General features: G+C 40.7%; 2 protein-coding genes across 3 annotated transcripts in view; both read left to right on the forward strand.

The window, feature by feature from the left end:
* The first annotated feature begins 111 nt into the window (after positions 1–111).
* rab3b (RAB3B, member RAS oncogene family) lies at positions 112–17507 on the forward strand. The gene is made up of 5 exons (XM_024259096.2): positions 112–341; positions 7647–7871; positions 11949–12067; positions 12142–12266; positions 13977–17507. Exons 2-5 carry the CDS (start codon positions 7647–7649, stop codon positions 14159–14161), a joined length of 654 nt encoding a protein of 217 aa, XP_024114864.1. The 5' UTR covers positions 112–341; the 3' UTR covers positions 14162–17507.
* Positions 17508–19045: 1538 nt separating this feature from the next.
* Positions 19046–20199, forward strand: part of LOC112137026 (nardilysin) — a 17027-nt gene continuing 15873 nt past the window's right edge. The window contains exon 1 of one of the 2 annotated variants that reach the window (XM_024259126.2): positions 19046–19204. The gene's annotated coding sequence lies outside the window, so the exon portion shown is untranslated. Of the gene's footprint in view, positions 19205–19249; positions 19386–20199 lie in introns of those variants that run through there. The other variant, XM_036211444.1, reaches the window with a different exon arrangement.

Raw genomic sequence — 20199 nt, forward strand, 5'->3', positions numbered from 1 at the left:
CCCGGCCCCCGGTTTCTTCTGTTCACACTCGTTCTGAGCATCTCTGCATCTTCTGGACCAGATATGAGTCATAGCGCGCGCGCGTGCACAGCGCCACCGTGTGATTGGCTGCAGAGAAGGCGCGCGCAGAAGCGGAGGGGGGCGCCGCCGGTCCAAACGCTCCGCAGCATCGCTGCATGTCCGCGTGAAGCAGCTGCGCGCGCAAACGTCTCACGCTCAGCTGATCGTGTGCACACTGGAGCTTTGCGGATCCGGATCAGAGCCGATCCAGGAGGAAGAGGAGCTGTCTTCATCGGGCAAACACGGAGAGATAGCGCGCGCGCCAGACCCGCCCAGCAGAGGTGAGACACGCGCGCGCGAACTGATGTGGCTCCATCCACCGTCGATCCCACCTATGCGCGTGCGGGGCTCGCGAACACTGTAATGCCATAAACACCTGCTCACGTGATCGGCTCTTCTGCGTGCGTGTTGCCCCCCCCTCTCCCGATACCTGCGTCTTATCTACCGGCTTTTGAAACACAGTGTTCTGTCACAGGTGTGCGCGCGCCTGTGAGCGCGTGCTGTCTGGGCTCCATGCTGCATCTTGATCTGCTGTCAGGATTGTGAACCCCTCCTGCTGACCCCTCACTCATACTATTCTACACCCCCAGGGCGCGAGGCTCCGCAAAGGCTTCAGTTTGTAGTGAAGGGGCCCTCGGGGGCCGCTGGCCTTCACTCAGGTGGGGGCTCACCTGACAGCTGCTGTCTGCGCGGGTATGGTCACGTGACTGTTCAGATTCAGACGGAATTAGATGTAAGAAAACTGAATCAATTTGAAGCAAATAAATAATAATAAATACATGAAAACTGCAGTTCCTACAGTGGCCATCGGGGGTCTGGTTCTCAGTTCCGAACAGATTTTAGGTTCCACGTTTCTGAAAACCGATCAAGGTTTTCCTGTCAGTTAAAATAGTAAATAACCAATCATGTTTGGGGGTGTTTATGTTATTTGCAGATTTACTTTTTTTTTTAATGATTATAGTGATTTTAACCTGAGCTTCTTTTATTTTTTTGTTGTTGATTCATTTCAACAATGTTTCAAATCATAATTTGTGGTTGTTGATACAAGTCATAATAGATGATTTAATTTGAACAATGCGATGTACTGACCTAAATAGATCCAGGACTTCTTTATCCAAAACTTCCATCAGTGTGACTCAGAGATAAATACCTGTTACTGAACAGTGCAGGTGAAGTTTTACAGATTCCTTGTATTTCTTCAAGATAATCAAGTGTAAATTAAATATGTGTACAAACAGACAAGTAAACAAGAATTAAATATTAAATTCATTCACATTTTAGTGTGATAAAGTTCAGTCCAGTGTTGTTTTTCCACATCAAAATAAATCAATTATTAGAACTTTCTACCACACTGTAAGGTCATGTGATCTGGTTGCATCGTAGGAATAGAAATCGATTGACTGATTAATAGATGAATCGTTACACTCTGAATTGGTGGGTGTGAAACATCAACAGAACTCTGATGTGAACTCAACAAAGGAGGAGTGCCCAAAGAGAGAACCCAACAAAGCAGGAATGATGTGGTTCAACGTGGTGTAGTGCAAGGACTTGCTACATTTCCTCTCCAGGCTCCTTCCCTTCTGGCCAGAGCTTGATGGATTTTTCATGACTGGTCCACTTCAGTCTTTGTTCTCTGCTGAGTGTGAAACCAAACAAACCGGAAGGCGAATATAGGGGGACGTTCTCATTGTCACCTGTTTTAGATTTGTTACACGAGTTAAAACCTATGCATGACTAAAGCTAATGGTAATTTGGAACAATACATTTGAAAGTGAATACCATAAATTAACGTTCACAATTAGAAAAAAACAAAGAGAGGAAACCTGTTGGTTTATGATTTATTGCTCCAGAATTAAATGGCTTGTTGACAGTTTCTATTTTCCTGATCTGATATTCTCTTTGTAGTTGGGAAGATTGGAGTTTAGGTCAGAAAAGATCCTGAAAAGATGTCAGAGAGTGTTTCTGCTTCCTCCGTTTCTAATGGATCAGGAAGTATTTGTCTTGGACGAGCTGTCTGCTCTGTTTAGAAGTTTTGTCCTGGACGTCTTCAGGGTTGAAAACAAACCTGCATGATGAGTAAATCTAAAGTTTTTCCCCTGGCTTTCACGGATCTGCTCCTCCATCCCACCGACAAGAGCTCAAAGGGTAACCATGGCAACGCTGAGACTATCGTTTGTCTCCAGGCTGAACAATAATATATATATTTTTTGTTAACTGGTATTTGTACACGCACGTCAGCCTCTCAACCAAACGAAGACCTGACGAGCGCAGGAGGCGGATCAGACGGAACAGCTCCTGTTTTCCTGACATCCAGGCTGCCACTCCTCCTTCACTGCGTCGCTTGGCAGGAGGGCGGCCGAGTTACCGTGGTTACAACAAGCTCAGCCTGTCATTCACAGACCCGTCCTTTCATATGTCAGCTGCATTTCTTTTTTTATTCCTCCAAACTGTGGGAGCGGCAGGCCTCAGATTTAACCGTGAATCATCAGATGTGCAGACGTGAACCAGCATCCACAGTGAGCCGCCTCTGCTTCCTGACCTTGTGGGGAAAAGGCGCAGAGGAGAAGGATCTGAGCTCCATGAAGACTGTGACAGCTCACCTCTGTGAACCTGTCCAGGTGAAGCAGCGTCAGGAAGATTTCTAATCGCCCTCAGGAAGCACCAGCTCGTAGCGAGTGGCTTCAAGGCAACATCAAATATCAAATCAAGGCAAATGAATTCTGTTTATTCACGTTTTATTCCAGTAAAGCCAGATTATCCTAATTGTATTTTAATTACAGCCTTTATAAGTGACCAACGGATTACATGAGTGGATTTTCACTGCAGTCTCCATACTTGACAAGCAAAGGGCTACAATGAAGAGAAAAGTCCCTCTAAGGGGACAATTGGGAAGGAACCTCACATGGCGATTCAGCAAGTTTCTCTGGAGGTCTAACATCAGCTTCAGCGTTGTTTGAGGGACCAAGCTGACGATAGAAAGGAACCTCTTTAACATATGCCAGTCTGCTGTGGAGAAACACATCTCTGCAATTCCAACACAATGCCTTCCATGAAAAATGAGTCACTAAACTCCTTTAGTTTTTTTGTTATGCACCAACAGAAATATGTTATAATTTTATGTATATTTGAGTTTTTAATATGCTTTTTGGCCTTTTTCTGATGATAGACGACAAAAGATTAAAACTTCCTTTCTGAGTATTTCTTTACTCAAATCATGTTTAATCAGGAACAGATCAAAACCTTTAATTTGAAAACCTGCTACAATTCTGATGCATCTACTTGCAGTCAAATAGATCCAATAACATCATCAATTTTCTCATCTCAGCTGGAACCTGGATCAAGCTGTATGACTGCATGACTTTTATATTTCTCTATGTGCACTAATATTTTTTTCCTCGCTATGCTAATGTTAGCTTGGGCTTCTAGTGTGCAATAAGCTAGTGGGAGAAAGTGTAAACAAAGGAAATTAGCAGAGGCAAACTTCCGCACCAACATTCCCGCCCACAACTCAGAGGTAAATTTCCAATGAGCTCCTGCTGCTCTCCAGAAAATATGTCCTAATAAATGCCATACGCTTTTACATCTTGTCTAAAAACTGCATTATCATGATTAAAAGACCTCGGAAAGTTTTTACAGTGGATAGAAATATAGTTGGAGTGGCACTTTAATGTAAGGAGGCAAGTTTTTTTGTGAAAAAGAACAAATGCAAAAAGTTTAAAAGAACAAGAAACAGTGCATTTAATGTAAATGTAAATAGTAGAATCCACTGATATGTCCTGTTGATGGTGACATTTGAATTCTACATTATTTGTGAGCATTGATTGTTCTGCTCCATGATGATGTTTCTGTATCAAAGCTTTACAACCCTTCTGTCTACAATCACTTGATGAGTCTTGTTGACCGTCTCCTATAACAGGCAGCAGGGCCTTGAATAACTTCAGCCTTCAGGGCACAGAGTGGTGTTAATAGGGTCTGTGTCAACAGCAGTGTAACTACAGCGTGGTTCAAGGTCAAGCAGGTTAAATATCAGCTTTATGAGAAAGTAAAGTTTAAGGTCTTAAAGGTAGATGGTGTCTGTCTCCAGAACTGAAGCAGGGACTTCTGATCATAGAGGTAACAGTAGAGGAAGAGCATTGGACACCGATTTGTGATTCTTTGGAGAGTCACAATTGTTACCATCTTGGGTCTAAGTTGTTCTCATGACTTGAAATTCCTTCAAATATATGAGACTTGAGCCTTTACAGCTGCACCAAGAAAGCCTCTGGCTGTTGCATGCTATCAGGGTCTGCAAGGCCTTCTCTGCTGGCCCAAGAAAAGTACATGTACAGTATTTGTTCTTTTTAATATAAATATTACAGGTGTAAGGGTTCATTTTAACAATGATTGATTCATATTATAATTTGTGGTTGTGTATCATATTTATAGTCAATGTTGGTTCATTTTGAACGATCTGATTCATTGACCTAAAATGGATCCAGGACTTCTTTATCCCAAACTTCCACCAGTGTGACTCAGAGATAAATACCTGGTACTGAACAAAGCAGGTGAAGTTCTACAGATTCCTTGTATTTCTACAAGATAATCAAGTGCAAATTAAATATGTGTGCAAACAAGTAAACAAGAATGATTGTCAAATCTATTCACATTTTAGTTTGATAAAGTTCAGCCCACTCTTGTTTTTTTCAACATCAGAATAATCCAAAGGGAACATTATTAGAACATTCTATAACACACGTCTTTGCTAAATTCAAAGTGTTTCCACACATTGGACTGTAATGATGGTTGATCAGTTGATGAGTTTGTCCACTATGATAAACTTGGTCATTTTTACGTGATGATAGAATAAACCTACTATTCCTCTATCCGAATTGTATTTTCCTAGATCAATTATCGATTCATCTTTCATATTCTTAACTACTTGCCTGGGGCAGATCCAACACATTCTCACTCCCAACTCGTCATATATAGACGTATGGTTCTGGCCCCCTCTGCGACTCTTTTTGACATTTTGGGTGACCCCAACTTGTAGTCTTTTGACTCCAACCTCTGGGCCACGATCCGATACCGGTCAGAGGGCCGCTTGGTATCAGGCCAGAGACAGGGCAAAAAATGCATACGCTAATCAGGGGTCCTCAACCCTCGGGACGTGTACTGGTACTAGACCAATACCACTACTGGGTCGCGGACTGGTGCCCAAACCCGGGATTGGTTCTGCATCCGGTTGAGGATCCGTGGTTTAATAGGAACAGCCAGGGTGTCAAAAAACAACGACTTGGGGTCACCAAAAATGTCAAAAAGTGACACAGAGGGGCCAACCATGTCAATATATGACGAGTTAGGAGTGAGAATGTGTTGGGCAGATCAAACTGGTTGGATATTAGGGATGGAAATCGATTCATCAATTACACCTCTAACAAATATGCAATAAAAACAATAATCTTCATTGTCTGTTTTTGTAACTGTCTTATGATATCCATTTGGTTCAGCTGCTGACAGCCTTTTATGTTTTGGCAGAGTTTTATTCAGTCATTATTTTAGCCAGCTTGTGTTGTCAGGTTCTATGAAATCCACCCGAGGCCTTCAGAATCTACAAAACAACCATCAATCAGATTCAGTCTGTTACACCAAGACCAACAAGAAGGCTTTTCACCATATTGACTGTGCTTGACACTGAGCGTGACATGTTCGTGTCCTGTGATAGTGATTGGATAAGAACTTGTGATAGAGTAGGAATTCCTCCAACTTGATTTTCTTTGGAGCTGATATCTGAGTGAGTACTGCTGTGTGTCTGTGACCAATGCAATGTGGCCAGTGCTTCTGTGAAGCACTGTTTCTTGGCTGTAAAACTAATGAGAAATTAAAATAAATAAATAACGAAGTGAACGGACACAAATATTAGCAGTAGCTTCCATGTCAACAGTAATTAACCAGTGAAACAAACAGACAAACTGCATCACAGAGCTTAGAAAGAAGGGATGGATTTAATTTTCACGCAGGACGGTGCTGCGGAGGAGATATATGTTGGTGAATATATTAACTTTTGTTTTTAACATTATAATAAACCCACTCACTACTAGACAACTCCACTGTGGGAGTTCATGTTTTCTTTTATTAGTATTTGTGCACATATTTATATTAAATGTCATTACTGGATCTCAGTTCTTTGTATACAGGAGTGAACTCTGCTGCTCAGGTTGATGTCTTGGACAGTTTTAGAGTGGTCTGCACCACAATGATGCGAGTTCAGATGTGATTACTGGTATGTTATGATTCTTGAGCCTTGGTTAAAACATGTTATTATGAAGGGTAATAATATAGTTCGGACAAAAAATAGTGACACAGAAACTCTGCTATTTACAATTTGTAGTTGATAATAATGTCTTCAAAAACATATAAATCCACCATTACAACTGTTATTTCAGTTTAGCCTATGTAAGAAATGCATAGTGTTTTTTTATTCACCAAATGTACATCATCGTCTGTTATTATGCTTCTAAATCGGGGGGGGGGGGCTTTTTGACTTGTGGGACACAAAGGGTTTCCAAATTTGACAATAGGGCTGGACCAGGAGCAGATCTGTGGATTTTTTTTTCTTAATAATTTCACCTTCTAAGAGAAAAAAATAACATGGAATCTGGACAAAATATTCTTTAATTTTGATTGGAAATGTCAAAAAATGCAAACTTAAAAAAAATGCTGCGTTCATGTGGTGTTGGAAAGATCTTACAAATGACCTTTCAATAAATCTTCTACCATCTATGGGTATACTAGAATCAGAGGGAAAATAAAATGTTGATAAGGATTGTCAATACAATTTATTACATAATGGTGGGCCAAATTAAATGGTTTTATGCCCGCTGGACATAGTTTTCCTACCCCTGGTCTCAATAATATGTTGTAAAACATTGGCAGCTGATATATAATGGAAAAACAATGGCTAAACTCAGCTGTAGCCACATTTGACGATTGTCAAAGAATTTTCAAATCTTCTGTTTTCACAGTTAAAAGTCAAATATTCATCAAAAATGTCTCCAAGGTTTCTCACAGAACGACTGGAGACTAAATAAATGAATGCCATCCAGCATGATATTCTTTCCAAGTAAAGATCTGGAACTCTTTAGTCCAACAACCTGTTTTATTTGTGCTCAGAAAGGAATGTAGAAATTGTCCAGATCTTGAAATCTTTAAGACATGCTTCAAGGCGTGCAAGTCATGTGTCCTTTGGTTTAACAGATAATACTATTATAAGTTTAGCTGAGTACCATCAGCAGAACAATTCTGTGTTGCTTAATAATAAGACCTCCTGGAAGCATATCTTAACACAGACCAAGTACAGAGCCCTGTGGTACCCCATGACAGATGAGTAGCAACAATGAGGAAGCACTTTGACCACTGTTTGTTGTGACACTGAGCTTCCAGTATCCTATGTTTGGATGTTCACTTTCTCAGTGCGCTGTGAGGCGCTTTTGTTCTGGTTCCAGCAGCAGTACTGTGGGATTCAGCTTTAGCCTGTCACCGTGACATCTCAACGCACTCTAGTGTTTGGATGGATCTGACCGTCTTCATCTGTTGTTCTTATCCCTCAGATGGCGAAGGCAGACCAGCGTTTTGGCCAGCGGGATGGCTCTGACCAGAACTTTGACTACATGTTCAAGCTGCTGATCATCGGCAACAGCAGCGTTGGGAAGACCTCCTTCCTGTTCCGCTACGCCGACGACTCTTTCAGCAACTCCTTCGTCAGCACTGTCGGCATCGACTTCAAGGTGAAGACGGTTTACCGCAACGACAAGAGGATAAAGCTGCAGATCTGGGTGAGGACAACCGCATATGTCATGGGGGGGCTAAAGCTGTTTGGGGACTTGTTGGCGATGTTGAGTACACTGTGACGTGGTTCTCCAGAAATCAGTGAAGTTCATGCCTGAGAGGCACCAACCTCTTTTAAAAAAATCAATCTTGTCATGTTTTTTCTTATTGATGTGTGGAACTTATCTTACATGAAAGTATCTGTAACTTTGTTGTTACAGTCTCCTTTTTTGAGCTTAAAAAGTCTCAATCAGCCACATCTGTCTAGTTCTAACTGTAGTTTTTCAGATAAACTTATTTAAAATGTAAGATAACAGATTGGCACAGAGCTAGAGTTTGTCTGTTTTAAAATATGGTGAGGTCCTGTTGCTCTACAAAGTACATAAAAGTTGAAGTACTCTCACAATCCAGAAGTATAGTCTTCATAAAAAGGTCTTTTGGTTGTAATTACGGCAGTGGGTCTGCCCTCCGTTCTTCCTCTGACAACTCAGGATGTTCTGCCCTGCTCAGCAATTTAAAATGAACAGTTTTTTATAAGTTTACCTTGAATGTTTGATTGAATGGGATCTTGAGTTTTGGCCACTCCAGAATATTAACCTTGTTTTCTTTGAACTGCTCCGTGTCTTGCTGAAAAGATAAATCCTCCTCTAAATGGCAATAATACAATAGTAATGAAGCTGTCCTATAGGATGTGGTTTTATTCTACATTCACGATCCCCTTTATTTTCACCAGCTTTCCATGATGGTCCCACCACCATGCTTGACGTTAGAGATGTTTGCTCTAAGTGATGTTGGCCCTTGTTTTTCTCTCATCAAACTAAAGAACCTTCCTTAAAATGACTGGATCGTCCCACATGCATTTGAGCAAACTCCAGGTTTTCGGCAGCACTGGCTTTGTTTTCAATACCTCCACATACAGCTTTGGCTGTATGTTGAGTGGTTGGAGTGAGGTTATCTGGCTTCAAGAAAATCGTTTTTAAATCAAATAATGTTTTTAGGCTCATTTAAGGTTTATTTCACTTTTGAGACAAACACTCCTTCTGTTGATAAAATCCATTAAAACTCACGTACAGAGCTAATGCAAAATGCACTTTCCTCAGTAAAATTCAAAGGAGTTGCTGCGGATGTGGACGTAAACTTGGTTTGTCAGACCGAGCAATCGTTGAGATACAGTAACACAACATGCAACACAATACAGTCTTGATGTACACGATAACAAAGCAGAAACACACTGTAACAGCAGAGGGATGCATGACGCTGGGTAACAGCTCGCTTTGTCCGTGGTGATGTTGTTGCCATGGCAACAGCTCTCCACACTCTCAATGACACACATGAGAACAAGCAGAGCATCGTCGTTGGTGGCAATTAAAAGGAGTCTGAGGGTGAAGAGGTTCACACCCCTCAGGAGATACAGGTGTGTGTGTTTGCATACGTGCACGTGTGTGGGTGTGTGTGTGTGTGTGCATGCATGTAAGCTAATCAGAGCTGACTGATCAAACAGGGTGAGGTTAAAAATAGACTGAACACACAAAAACTGTCTGGATGACGTGTACAAGAGCTGCAGCTTTCCTCCTGCAGACATGCAGCAAAGCATTATGGGAGGTGTAGTTACTGCTCACCTGAAATCAGCCCTGTGCTTTAATGACCTCACACAGAAATGTGTCTAACTTAGAACCAGATACAGATCTGTTTCCCTTAAGACTGAGTGAAAAAGACCTTTCTTTTTTTCTAGGTCCTGTTTTCATCCAGAGCTGGTTTCTTCTGATGGCCCCTTATATTACTTGAATCTGGTCCTCTGAAGATTGAGGGTCCCTCATACCCAAAATGCCCAAATGGTATTTTCCAAAATTGATTATAAATCAATTCACTTGATTTTGAAATAATTTTATAAGAGTAAAGGTTGATTGGATTTGATTAACATCTATTCTTAGTCAGGTTGATCTGGTTGGATAAATCAATTCATCAATTAGTCAATTAATTGTTAGACCCCTACTTTGTGTTTTCAGTCTGCCAAATTTAGATTTTAATGTTTCTGTCATTTCAGTTTCCATGCAACAGTTGATTTTCTAAAGTCTGTCTTCAGTCTGCTCCATACAATGAAGGTTTGAAAATAATTCAGAAACTGAAGAAAACCACTGTGGTTGATAGAGTTTAGAGATGTACGCAGAAAGTGGGTCGTCCGTCACAGGGCTTTTTAAAACATAGTAACGCTGAATAAATAAAAATATCATTGTTTTATACTTTCTTAAACTAATTTTAGTGAGTTGAATCCCAAAAGATTACAACCAGGACAGAGATGTTGGGCTCATGTCAGGACTGACAAAAACTTTTGTCAAGTAGAGTGTGTGACTCCACCTCTGGCATGATCGCAATCAGGAAATTGAATGCAATTGCAGATCTGGAAATGCCCATAACGTCAAAGAAATCCCTTCATCAAAACATGAAAATTATGAGGTAGAAATACAGCCTGCACGGAGGCTGCCATCAACCCCCAAATGAAGCTATTATCGATCTTTATCTGACTAATTATTCATTTTGGGTTTTCTGCATTTCGCTTGAAAGATTCCAGATGTAAATGGAGGCTCTGTGAATTCTCCACAGCAGAATCTATTAAAGAATTTGATTTCCATCCACCTCTCAACAGAGAAACCTCTGCCAGACACCAAAGACCAATGTAAGAAACTAGGTGAAGGTCACAAGAAAATTTCTTTTAAAGCTACTTTCAGACCTCCCAACGCACATTTAAGCGAGCACTTTTAATGACATTTCTATGCAAATGAGTGTAAAACACACATTTTGGGCTGCTTCATTCAGAAGTCTTGCCTTCATGCGTAACTATGCAAGTTTCTATGACAAAAGTTAAAACAGGTTGAACTTTGACCACTCAGGGACTCGGATTAGGTAGTGACGAATGGATGACGTCCCTTTCAATCAACGGAAGTGCCACCCGTTTGAAAATTGGTAATGGAGGAGAAATTAATAATTGTGCTTTGTGCCCGGCTGGAATTCTATGAAACCAAATCTTTTATATTGGTTAGAGCTGTGAAAGAAAAAATCTGGAGCAAGATTCACAGGATTCGCACCACTTTGACATTTCACCCCAAAACTCTTCCAACTGTAGGTGGCAGATAAACGCTAACAATGTGAACATCATGGCTAAACGCGTGTTCAAGAATGCATGTTTAGCACATTCAAGAACACGAGTCACATTATTGAATATAGCTTTAAATCTGACTGGGCAAAATTTTTGTTCACTTTAAGAGTGATAGAGAACAGAGAACCACTTATAAATACAAATACTCTGTTCTGAGTTCAACAGTGCAACTGCCATATTCTGACTGTGGTTAGAACCTAAGCATCAGGCATGAGTGTGGATGCCATACTCATGTGGATGAAGAGAAGTGACGCTGTTTGCTGGGAGCAGCTGGAAGCTAAAAGCACCTGGGAGCAAGAGTAATACTCTGTGCAGTGATGCATAAATGTGCACTGAGTCTTTGTGTAGTTTAGTCTGGTCATGGTTCTTTAGCAGTGGCTCCATTCACATGTTCAGACACTCCTCTGACTTGATTCATGAGAATTTCATTTGGACAGCGGTCAAAATGATGTTTTAGTGAAAGATTCAACAGGAAGGAGGACAGTTTAACGGTAAGAAAATTGAGGACCAACACGAAACTCGTCCTGTTCATGTCTGCATGGATGATGCAGTAGGATTAATGCAAATGTCAGTGGAGATTTGCAGAGATCAGCGCATCAGATACATGATAACAGTAGAACCTCTGGAGACCATTTCTAGATTTCGTTCTTCTTTCCTGTTTGTTTTGTTGTCCAGAGACACCTGACAGGTAACTGTCCAGGAGCATCCAGAGCTCAGATGCTCCTCACATTTACATTACATCATTTAGCAATGCTTTTAGTTTACAAGTATCTAACAACTACAGGCAGTGTGTTTTGTTTAATGACTGTTGAGGCTAGGATTTGTAAATATGATCAACTGATGATCCACTGAACAACCACCACACACTTTGGTGAACACTGAGCTGTAAAAAGTTTTTGGTGAAATGTTTTTGGTTTGTTTGTGTTTCCAGGACACAGCAGGGCAGGAGCGTTACCGCACCATCACCACCGCCTACTACCGCGGTGCCATGGGCTTCATTCTCATGTATGACATCACCAACGAGGAGTCCTTCAATGCTGTACAGGACTGGTACGGGAAGGACTGGTTTCTGTTTCAGGCTGAGATGAAACTTAGCTGATAGCTGTCTGTGTTTGTGTCTGCAGGGCCACTCAGATCAAGACGTACTCGTGGGACAACGCCCAGGTGATCATGGTGGGCAACAAGTGCGACATGGAGGAGGAGAGAGTCATACCTCCTGAGAAAGGAAAACACCTGGCCGACCAGTTAGGTAAGGCTCTCATTAGCGGAAATATCAGCTAGTAAATTGTAGAGTGTACAGACTATAATGTACTATAGATCTCTGACAGAAAACCAGTGGAGGTGTTTGTCACCGGAACTGTAATCTAACCAAGGAAATTTAACAGTGAAGATTCTCTTCTGAAGAGCGCCCTGATCAGTTCAGCAGCAAAGACACATGCAAAAAGAATAAAAACTATGTCTTTATGTTTATTTTGAGCAGATTACTGCTAAAGACACAGCGGATGTTTCCAACTTGTTCTGAATTTATGGATCCAATCTACACACATTGCTTATCTCTAATAATTCTTAAGAGTCTAACCAAGTTGCTCACTACAACTTTGACACTAATGGCTTCAGTTGGATGTCAGTTGTAAAACATGAGACATGCCCTGCAACTAGGGTTGGGCACCATTTGGTTTTTTTGCTGCTCCAGTGCCAAAGCGGTTCTTTGGTTTTGGTTCCTAATCGGTACCAATTTCGGTACTTCAGTAATAAAAAATAAAGCCACCATCTTCCGATATCAACAGATTTTCATTCCCAAGTCACTTATTGACGCATGGTTAAGACCTCTACGTCAAAAATTTATGTTTTGAATGTCGTTTTTGGACGTGCTGGCTGTTCCCATTAAATCAGAGCTCCCCAACCTCCAGGACACAAGCTGTGGCCCACCACTCAAACATGTGATCTGAGCTTGTCTGAGGGGTTATCGGGGTTTTAATCTCACTAGATGACAGCTGCTTCCGCTGTTTTTGTCTCTTCAACTGAACTTCAATGGATTCTGAAGCTGAGAGAAGCTTTGGGCTTATATGCAATACTTTACAGTAGGAAGGGGTTTATGTAATTAAGGCGGACCATCTGATTCTGAAGCTGAGAAATGTGCTTTTCTTCGCTTCAGAATCCATTGGAATTAGATTAAATGTGTAGATGGTTGAAGAGTTAAAGTTGTTCAAAGAGCGTGTTATTTCTTATCACCAGTAACAGCTTGGTATTAAGGGTCAATGTTTAGAAGACTTAAACTTGCTTCTTTAAAACCTGTGACTGAATTGGTAACTGGCTCTGGTTGAAGAGTTCTCTTATATTACTGTGCTGAAACGTATTTTCTCTGTGTCTCTGTGGAGAATGGTAAATACTTATGAAGTGCTTTACTACCTTCTTAGAAGGCCCAAAGCGCTTTGCAGTAGCATACACCCATGCACACAAACATTCACACATTGATGCTGTCAAACACTATAACCACCAGAAGCAATGTGTGGTTCAGTGTCTTGCCCAGGGACATGTTAACATATGTGCAGGTAAGGACCAAACCTGGGATCTAGAGGTCAACGGCTCTACCTCTGTACCACGGGCACCCCTGTTGAAGTTCTGTCAAAGTTGTGCAGTCCTATACAACCAAAATAAAATTTTGTTAAGATCAAGCTTGATAGTTTTCAGTTCAGAGAGTGTTTGATTAAGTTAAGAATTATTAAACAAAACAAAACAAAACACTTACTAAAGCAAAGAACCGTTTTGAACCAAACACAGAACCTTGTAAAGGAAACTTTCCAGGTTTTAATGGTCTGATCATATTTCTTCTGAAGCTCTAACTCTTTGCATTTTAATGTTATTTGTTTAATGTCATATATTTAGTTAGACCATAAAACCAACAATAAGCCTTAGTATTAATTTCTGTGGCCAGTCTGACTGTTTTTTCTCTTCTCAGGCTTTGAGTACTACGAGGCAAGTGCCAAGGAGAACATTAATGTGCGGCAGGTTTTTGAGCGCCTGGTGGACATCATCTGCGTGAAGATGTCAGAGCGCGTGGACGTAGAGGCACCAGCAGCTCCTGGTACCAAGACCACCAGACTGACCGACAAGCCCGCCCAGCTACCTCAGAAGTGCTGCTGATCGACCACCCTCTCCCTTTCAGAAGCCCCACCCCCTTCTGAGCTCTAGAGAAAAAGAAATGATGAGATTAACTGTTGTAACATTCCTCTTCACTCTCTCTGCTTCAGTCCATGTTTGTTAGCCCTCACCGTGGCAGGTTCTGACAAAAATCCTCAGTGTAAACACCTTCATGTCCATTTCATGTCGGAGGCTGGCAAGCTATTGGCAGGTAACCCCACTAAGACGCCAACATGGTGTGTTCAAACAGGCTGTTTATATGACTGCAGGCTGTTCTCTGTCATGTTCAGAATAATTACAGACAGGGTTATAAGCTGTAGTTCAAAGGTCAAACTCTTTAGAAGAAAAAAACCAACAATCCTGGACTGGACTCTTTCTGTCAAGTGCAGTTTGTGATTAGTGATGTCCACTGGTCTTATATAGCCATGTAGAATGCAGCTCATAGTGCCACCTGCTGGGTACAATAACTCACACTTTTGAATTTACTCTGCACCAGCTGATGAAGGCAAATCTTTATTGTGGAAGCTGTGGTCCTGATGCTGTGCAATTGTGGTACAGCTAATATAGGTGTTCTGAAGTTGGCATGGTAGTTTAATAATCTATGTGGTTCAAAATGGAAGTCATTCTTGTCAATAAGACTGGATGAAATCAGAAATGTACCATCACAGCTATAAGGCAGTGACGGTATCACTTGCCATAGCCCTCTTTAGCTGTGTGTGATGTGCAACTCAAACAAGTGAGGGACACAAGACAGCCAGACAGGTGATTGCTTTGCTGAATCTGGGATAGAGTCAGCCTTGTTGGCAGATGATTGGCAGTTCCAAAAGTAGAAGGTGATGTTGGAAGTACTTAAGGTTAGAATGAAAAGGGAGAAAGAGTTGCCAACACATTCTGCTCTTGCAGATACCATCAGGGATTTGCTGATGATCTTAAGCAAAAAAGTTTTAATGTGGAAACACAAAATTAAGTCAAGTGAAGTGAGAATAAAAATAAAATAAAGTCTTCACTTAGTATACTCACGGGTTTTCTGAAAGTCCAGCAGAAATACTTACCAAAATCTGATGACAATCAAGGACCACTGAGAACAGCCGAAACTTTCCCTTTCATAGAATTTGCTAGTTCGTTTTAGCAACACAATCCAGTGTGACTTATATTTTACTTAAAAAAATGCCCTACGTTTGCTAAGAATCCCAAATGGAAGCAATGGGTCTGGGCCTTTAATTAACTGATAAATAATTCAGTCCACTTCAAAACCCAGGAGCTTTGGATCCTACTTCATTAGCTATAGTTCAATCATCCAACATCAGCATTAGATCCTACATCATCGTCTCTAGATCCTCCTTCATAAACCGTCAATCCTCAGTTTTTTGTAGGTCCTCCTTAATCAGTCTTTTACCTTCATCTGTAGATCCCCCATTATTGTAGATCTGTCTTAATCAATTTCAGATCCTCTTTCATCAACTGTAGATCCTACTGCAACAACTGTAGATCCTTCTTCGTTGACTGTAGATCCTCTTTCATCAGCTGTAGATCCCTCTACAACAACTGTAGATCCTTCTTCATTCACTGTAGATCGTTTTTTATCAGCTGTAGATCCTTCATTGTTTGTAAATTGTGTGACATCAAATGTAGGTTCTCTATTTGCAGCTGTAAGTCCTCTTTCAGGATCTGAGTCTTCAGTTGTGTTTTGTTTCTGCTCTCCTCTTGTGTTTGTGAGTGAATGTTGGTCCTCAGTTCATGGAGGTTTCTGCAGCTGCATCAAAGTGCATCTTAATTTAGTCAAGGCCTAAACCTTGACTGGGTTTGATTTTCCCTTTTGTCATCTTGTTTTGTTGATGAGCCAGTGTCACCTTCAGCTGTCACACAGGTGGATATTCACACCACTTTGATCACAGTGGAGTTCATATTACGCTCAATAACTGCAAAGTGACAAGGCCCTTAACACTACCAAACAAGCCCACACCATTAATCCTTTCATCACCTTGCTCAATAACTGGTTACCTTCGGAGCAAGCATTCCCTATTTAGTATTATGTTCAAGGGACATAGTTCCAGAAACTTGTAGTTTGTTCATATGCAGTCTTTGTGAACAAGCGAACTAGCTGCATAACTTCCTACATAAATGTGGAGTTCCAGGTTCCACATGGGACCAATAAAAGACCACCTGAGCCTAAACCTAAGTGCAGAACCAGCCATGCATGCTGACAACTCTGAGAATTTGGTTTTACAGGTAGAAAAACTGTTTTGTTGTAATAATATCAAACAATTGTTTGATAAAGATGAACCATAAACCAAACCAGAGCTTTGGATGCTGTGTGGAGTCAAACACTTTCAAAGCGAATTCTGGTTCTAGTCGCATTCCAATATTGCAGCACAGAATTTATTAATTCTTTTTCAAGTTGTTGTTATCAAACCTGTTCACAGGGTTTTCAAAGTTCAGGGTAAAACAGACGCTCATAGAGCTAAGTTATGTCTTCTTCTGGACTAATTTAAATCTGCCTGGTCCAGTTCACTTTGGTTGAAATGGATCCATCTGCTCCTGCCCTATTCACATGCACAAGACAGTGAATTTGGTTCAGTTGGATCCAGTCCAGTTTCCTCTGGTTTAATCCAGATTAGATTTTTTTTCTTCTTTCCAGAAACATCCAGTAAAAACCAGATACAATCTGGTTTACTTGTCTTGTCCCAGCCTCCAGTTCTGGCTCTGGATGGCAGATGTTTTATAACCACATACACAACCAATGTGTGAGGACTCACCCCCCTACCTACTCCTCCTCAACCTTTGCAGATGTGTTCACATAACCGCCATGTTTGAAGTGTGGTACATGATTGTGTGTGTGTGTGATACTAGTGTTGGTTCTCATTATATTTATTGCATGTTCAGACGTCAGGGTTCTCGTGTTTGTGTACAGAAGTGTGTGAAATTTTGAGAAGTGTGTTTCTGAGTGAAGAGATGAACAAAGACTTGTAGGTCTGTTACTAACTCTGAAGAGAAAAAAAAAACTATATCCTGCCAAACTGTTGCATAGCGACCACAGCACACGTTAGTGTGTAACTCCCCGCCACGTGTCTTCATATTGATGAGAATATACAGTAATATTGACACTGTCTTCATATGATTATTTTTCAAGTGATTTGTAAATGATAGAATTAGTACTTAATATAATGGTGTTGAGTATGACTTTATTTTTATGCAGTGTAAACCATGGACTTATTCTGTAGAGAGTAAACTTGTTGTCTTAGGGTTCAATCCTATACGGAGAAGCACAATGTGATTGTACAAAAATATTGTGAATGTTTGTATATTATAGATGCAATTTAGTATAATAAATCACAATCTTTCATCAGGACATCAGTGTGGTATTTGGTTTCTTTGTGGATCACTTGAGTTAAGCTTTACATCCTAGACTTTGACTCAAGAGTCTTTTCAGAGATTACACTAATGGGGCTGCTAATGTGAGTGGCATAGACCGGATGTTCACCACTGTTATTGACAACGTTGTCCACCCACTGCATAATGTACTTTGTAGGCCTTCATTCATTCAGACTGCCATCAGACTAAATGCCATATATAGTAGCTTTCATTTTTAATTATTTTTTTTTTAACTGTAAAATTTGGCTACTAATATATGTATGTTTCTACGGATGTTTTGCACTGATCAACATATGATTGGGATAAACAAAGTTCATGTTCTATCCTTGTTTTCTGTTCTATTCTAAGTTCATGTGGGTGTTTGAGATGCTATGCTGTTACAACTCTGAGCTTAATGAGGCTTAGTGATTTAAAAAGGGCTCAAGCCAATGCATTGGATCTAACCAATAAACAAACAAACAAAATCTTAATTTTAGAACAATTTTGAATTCCTAAACAAAACCTGTAGTACCCGTTTTGTAAATTTTATTAATTTCATTTTATTCATTGCCTATTTGGAATATCAGGGAGGGGAGGGGATATTCCAGTTCTTATTGACAGTCAATGATCAGAATAGAGCTGTGAAATAAAAAAGCCTGGAGCAAGATTTGCGAGATTTGCAACACTTTGGCATTTTCCACCAAACTTCTTCCAACTGTGAATGGGGGACGTGCTAGTTAACCGTAGATAAAGAAAAAGAAGCCCCTCCCTGCTTGTCCAGTGTGAAAACCATGGGCTAAACGTATGGTCAAGAACGCGGATTTAGCTGAGGGGAGAGCACCAACCACTATGTCATTGTGCAGCCCATTGAGTAATTTATATGATTGTCAATACACTTTGAAGTCCCACTCTGATCCTCTTTTGCCTTTTAAACGCATCCCTAGTGGCCTTTAATTATGATTATGCAGTTTTTAGGCCAAAAAAAAAAAAAAACTGTTGTTTTCTTGGACATTGTTTCGGCAGAGCGACCGGAGTTCATTAGAAATTTACCTATGAGTTGTGAGTGGGATTGTCTGCATGGAGTTAGTGTGCCCTGTCTGTGTACCACAGACATAAAACAAGGTATGTACATACATGCTTTATGCTGTCCCGCTAGCCAGAGACACTCAAACCCCCAAAATGGTGAGGAATATCAGAGTGATCAAGCTGTACATTTTTTCAGTCTGATGCCAGCTCAGACAAGGAAAGCAAACATCTTTTTGTCAGCAACTAGATGGATCCGACTAGAGTGGAGCGGAGCAAGGAGCTTGTGTTTCGCCTTACAACTTTTTCACCAAACTTACACGCCTTTTCCAACTGTATTTTTTTCTAGGTTCACAATGATTTGAACAAAGAAATATTCATGAATGCAATTTTAAGAGCAATTCCAAATATTTCAAACATGAGAAAAATATCACAAAAACATGTTAAAAACACAAAAACCCACCATTTTCATTGGAGCGGTCTTCCATCTTTTGCTCCACCCCCTTTTTTAGGGTTGTCTTTCAGTCTACCAATGAGATTACCAGCTCACTTTGATCGACGTGTTCCCAACCAATCAGAGTTCACAGATGTAACCCGCCTCGGTAATGCTTGAACTGGGCTGCTTCACGGACACTCCAAACTTGTAGTAGCACCTGTCCGACACCCACAAAGGTGAGTCCCTGTGCCCGAATGAGTGAGCAAGCCGGACAGCAGCAACTCACAACTACCGAGCGGCAGTCGGAACCGGACCGGAACTACCGTGAAAAGGACGAAAGAGAACTGTCAGAGGAAGCTCAAGGAGGGATTAGCTAGTCTTTAGTTAGCTGAGCCTCCTGCAGCATTTCTAACACAAGTATTTACCTCCGTGACCACCTCTTTACTCCATCACCGTACGGTGTTTTGACTGACAGTCTGATGCTCCACACGCGGTTTTTTTTGTTCGAATCCACTGAACGCACCTTGGTGATGCGTTCAGGAACCAGGATGGTTCCAATTAAGATGTTATTCCGTATACGTGTTCTGCCATCCTGACACACATAAACGAAACAAAAGTGAAGTAAAACGTGACAGATTGTCCAACAACTGTTCCAGCTGTTCAAACCTTATCACTAAAGCGTGTTAGGTTTTAAACATCCTGATTTTGTGGTAATTTAAATTAGGGGGAAAAAATAAAATAAATAACACAAGAACTGTATAATCTGCTGAATTTGAATGCAGTTAAATTAATGTTGGACAGCCAGCTTTTAAAACACATCATAAATAAAATGAAAAGATCAGAAATACAATCAAAGTTAATCTTGTAATTGACTAGTGCAATGTTGACATAACTATAAAAACTGTTTTGGGGTTTTTTTTTTTTTTTTTCGAGAAATCTGGCTTTCCTTCAGCAGTCTGTGTGCAGCTCAGTTTAGACCAGACATTATAAATAGAAATACCCCTCATTTAGAACGAAGAGCAAAGTATTCCAACAGAGAATTCAATCGATGATGTTAAAAAAAGCCTAACTTAGTTCATTTTGTTATTTTTATTTGTTATTTTACAAGGAAAGTAGGTCAAAAAACAAGTTGTCCCACTTAAAAGGAGAGGGGTCTTGCTGCAGGCTGTCATGGCAGTCGGACGTGTCATGGCAGTCGGACGTGTCATGGCAGTCAGACGTGTCATGGCCG

Source organism: Oryzias melastigma, linkage group LG4 (genome assembly GCF_002922805.2).
Source record: "Oryzias melastigma strain HK-1 linkage group LG4, ASM292280v2, whole genome shotgun sequence".
Lineage (NCBI taxonomy): Eukaryota > Metazoa > Chordata > Actinopteri > Beloniformes > Adrianichthyidae > Oryzias > Oryzias melastigma.

Coding starts and splice junctions, on each gene's coding strand:
- rab3b (XM_024259096.2), top strand. CDS start 7,647: ATGGCGAAGGCAGACCAGCGTTTTGGCCAGCGGGATGGCTCTGACCAG. Junction 7,872..11,948: donor GGATAAAGCTGCAGATCTGG/GTGAGGACAACC, acceptor TTGTGTTTCCAG/GACACAGCAGGGCAGGAGCG. Junction 12,267..13,976: donor ACACCTGGCCGACCAGTTAG/GTAAGGCTCTCA, acceptor TTCTCTTCTCAG/GCTTTGAGTACTACGAGGCA.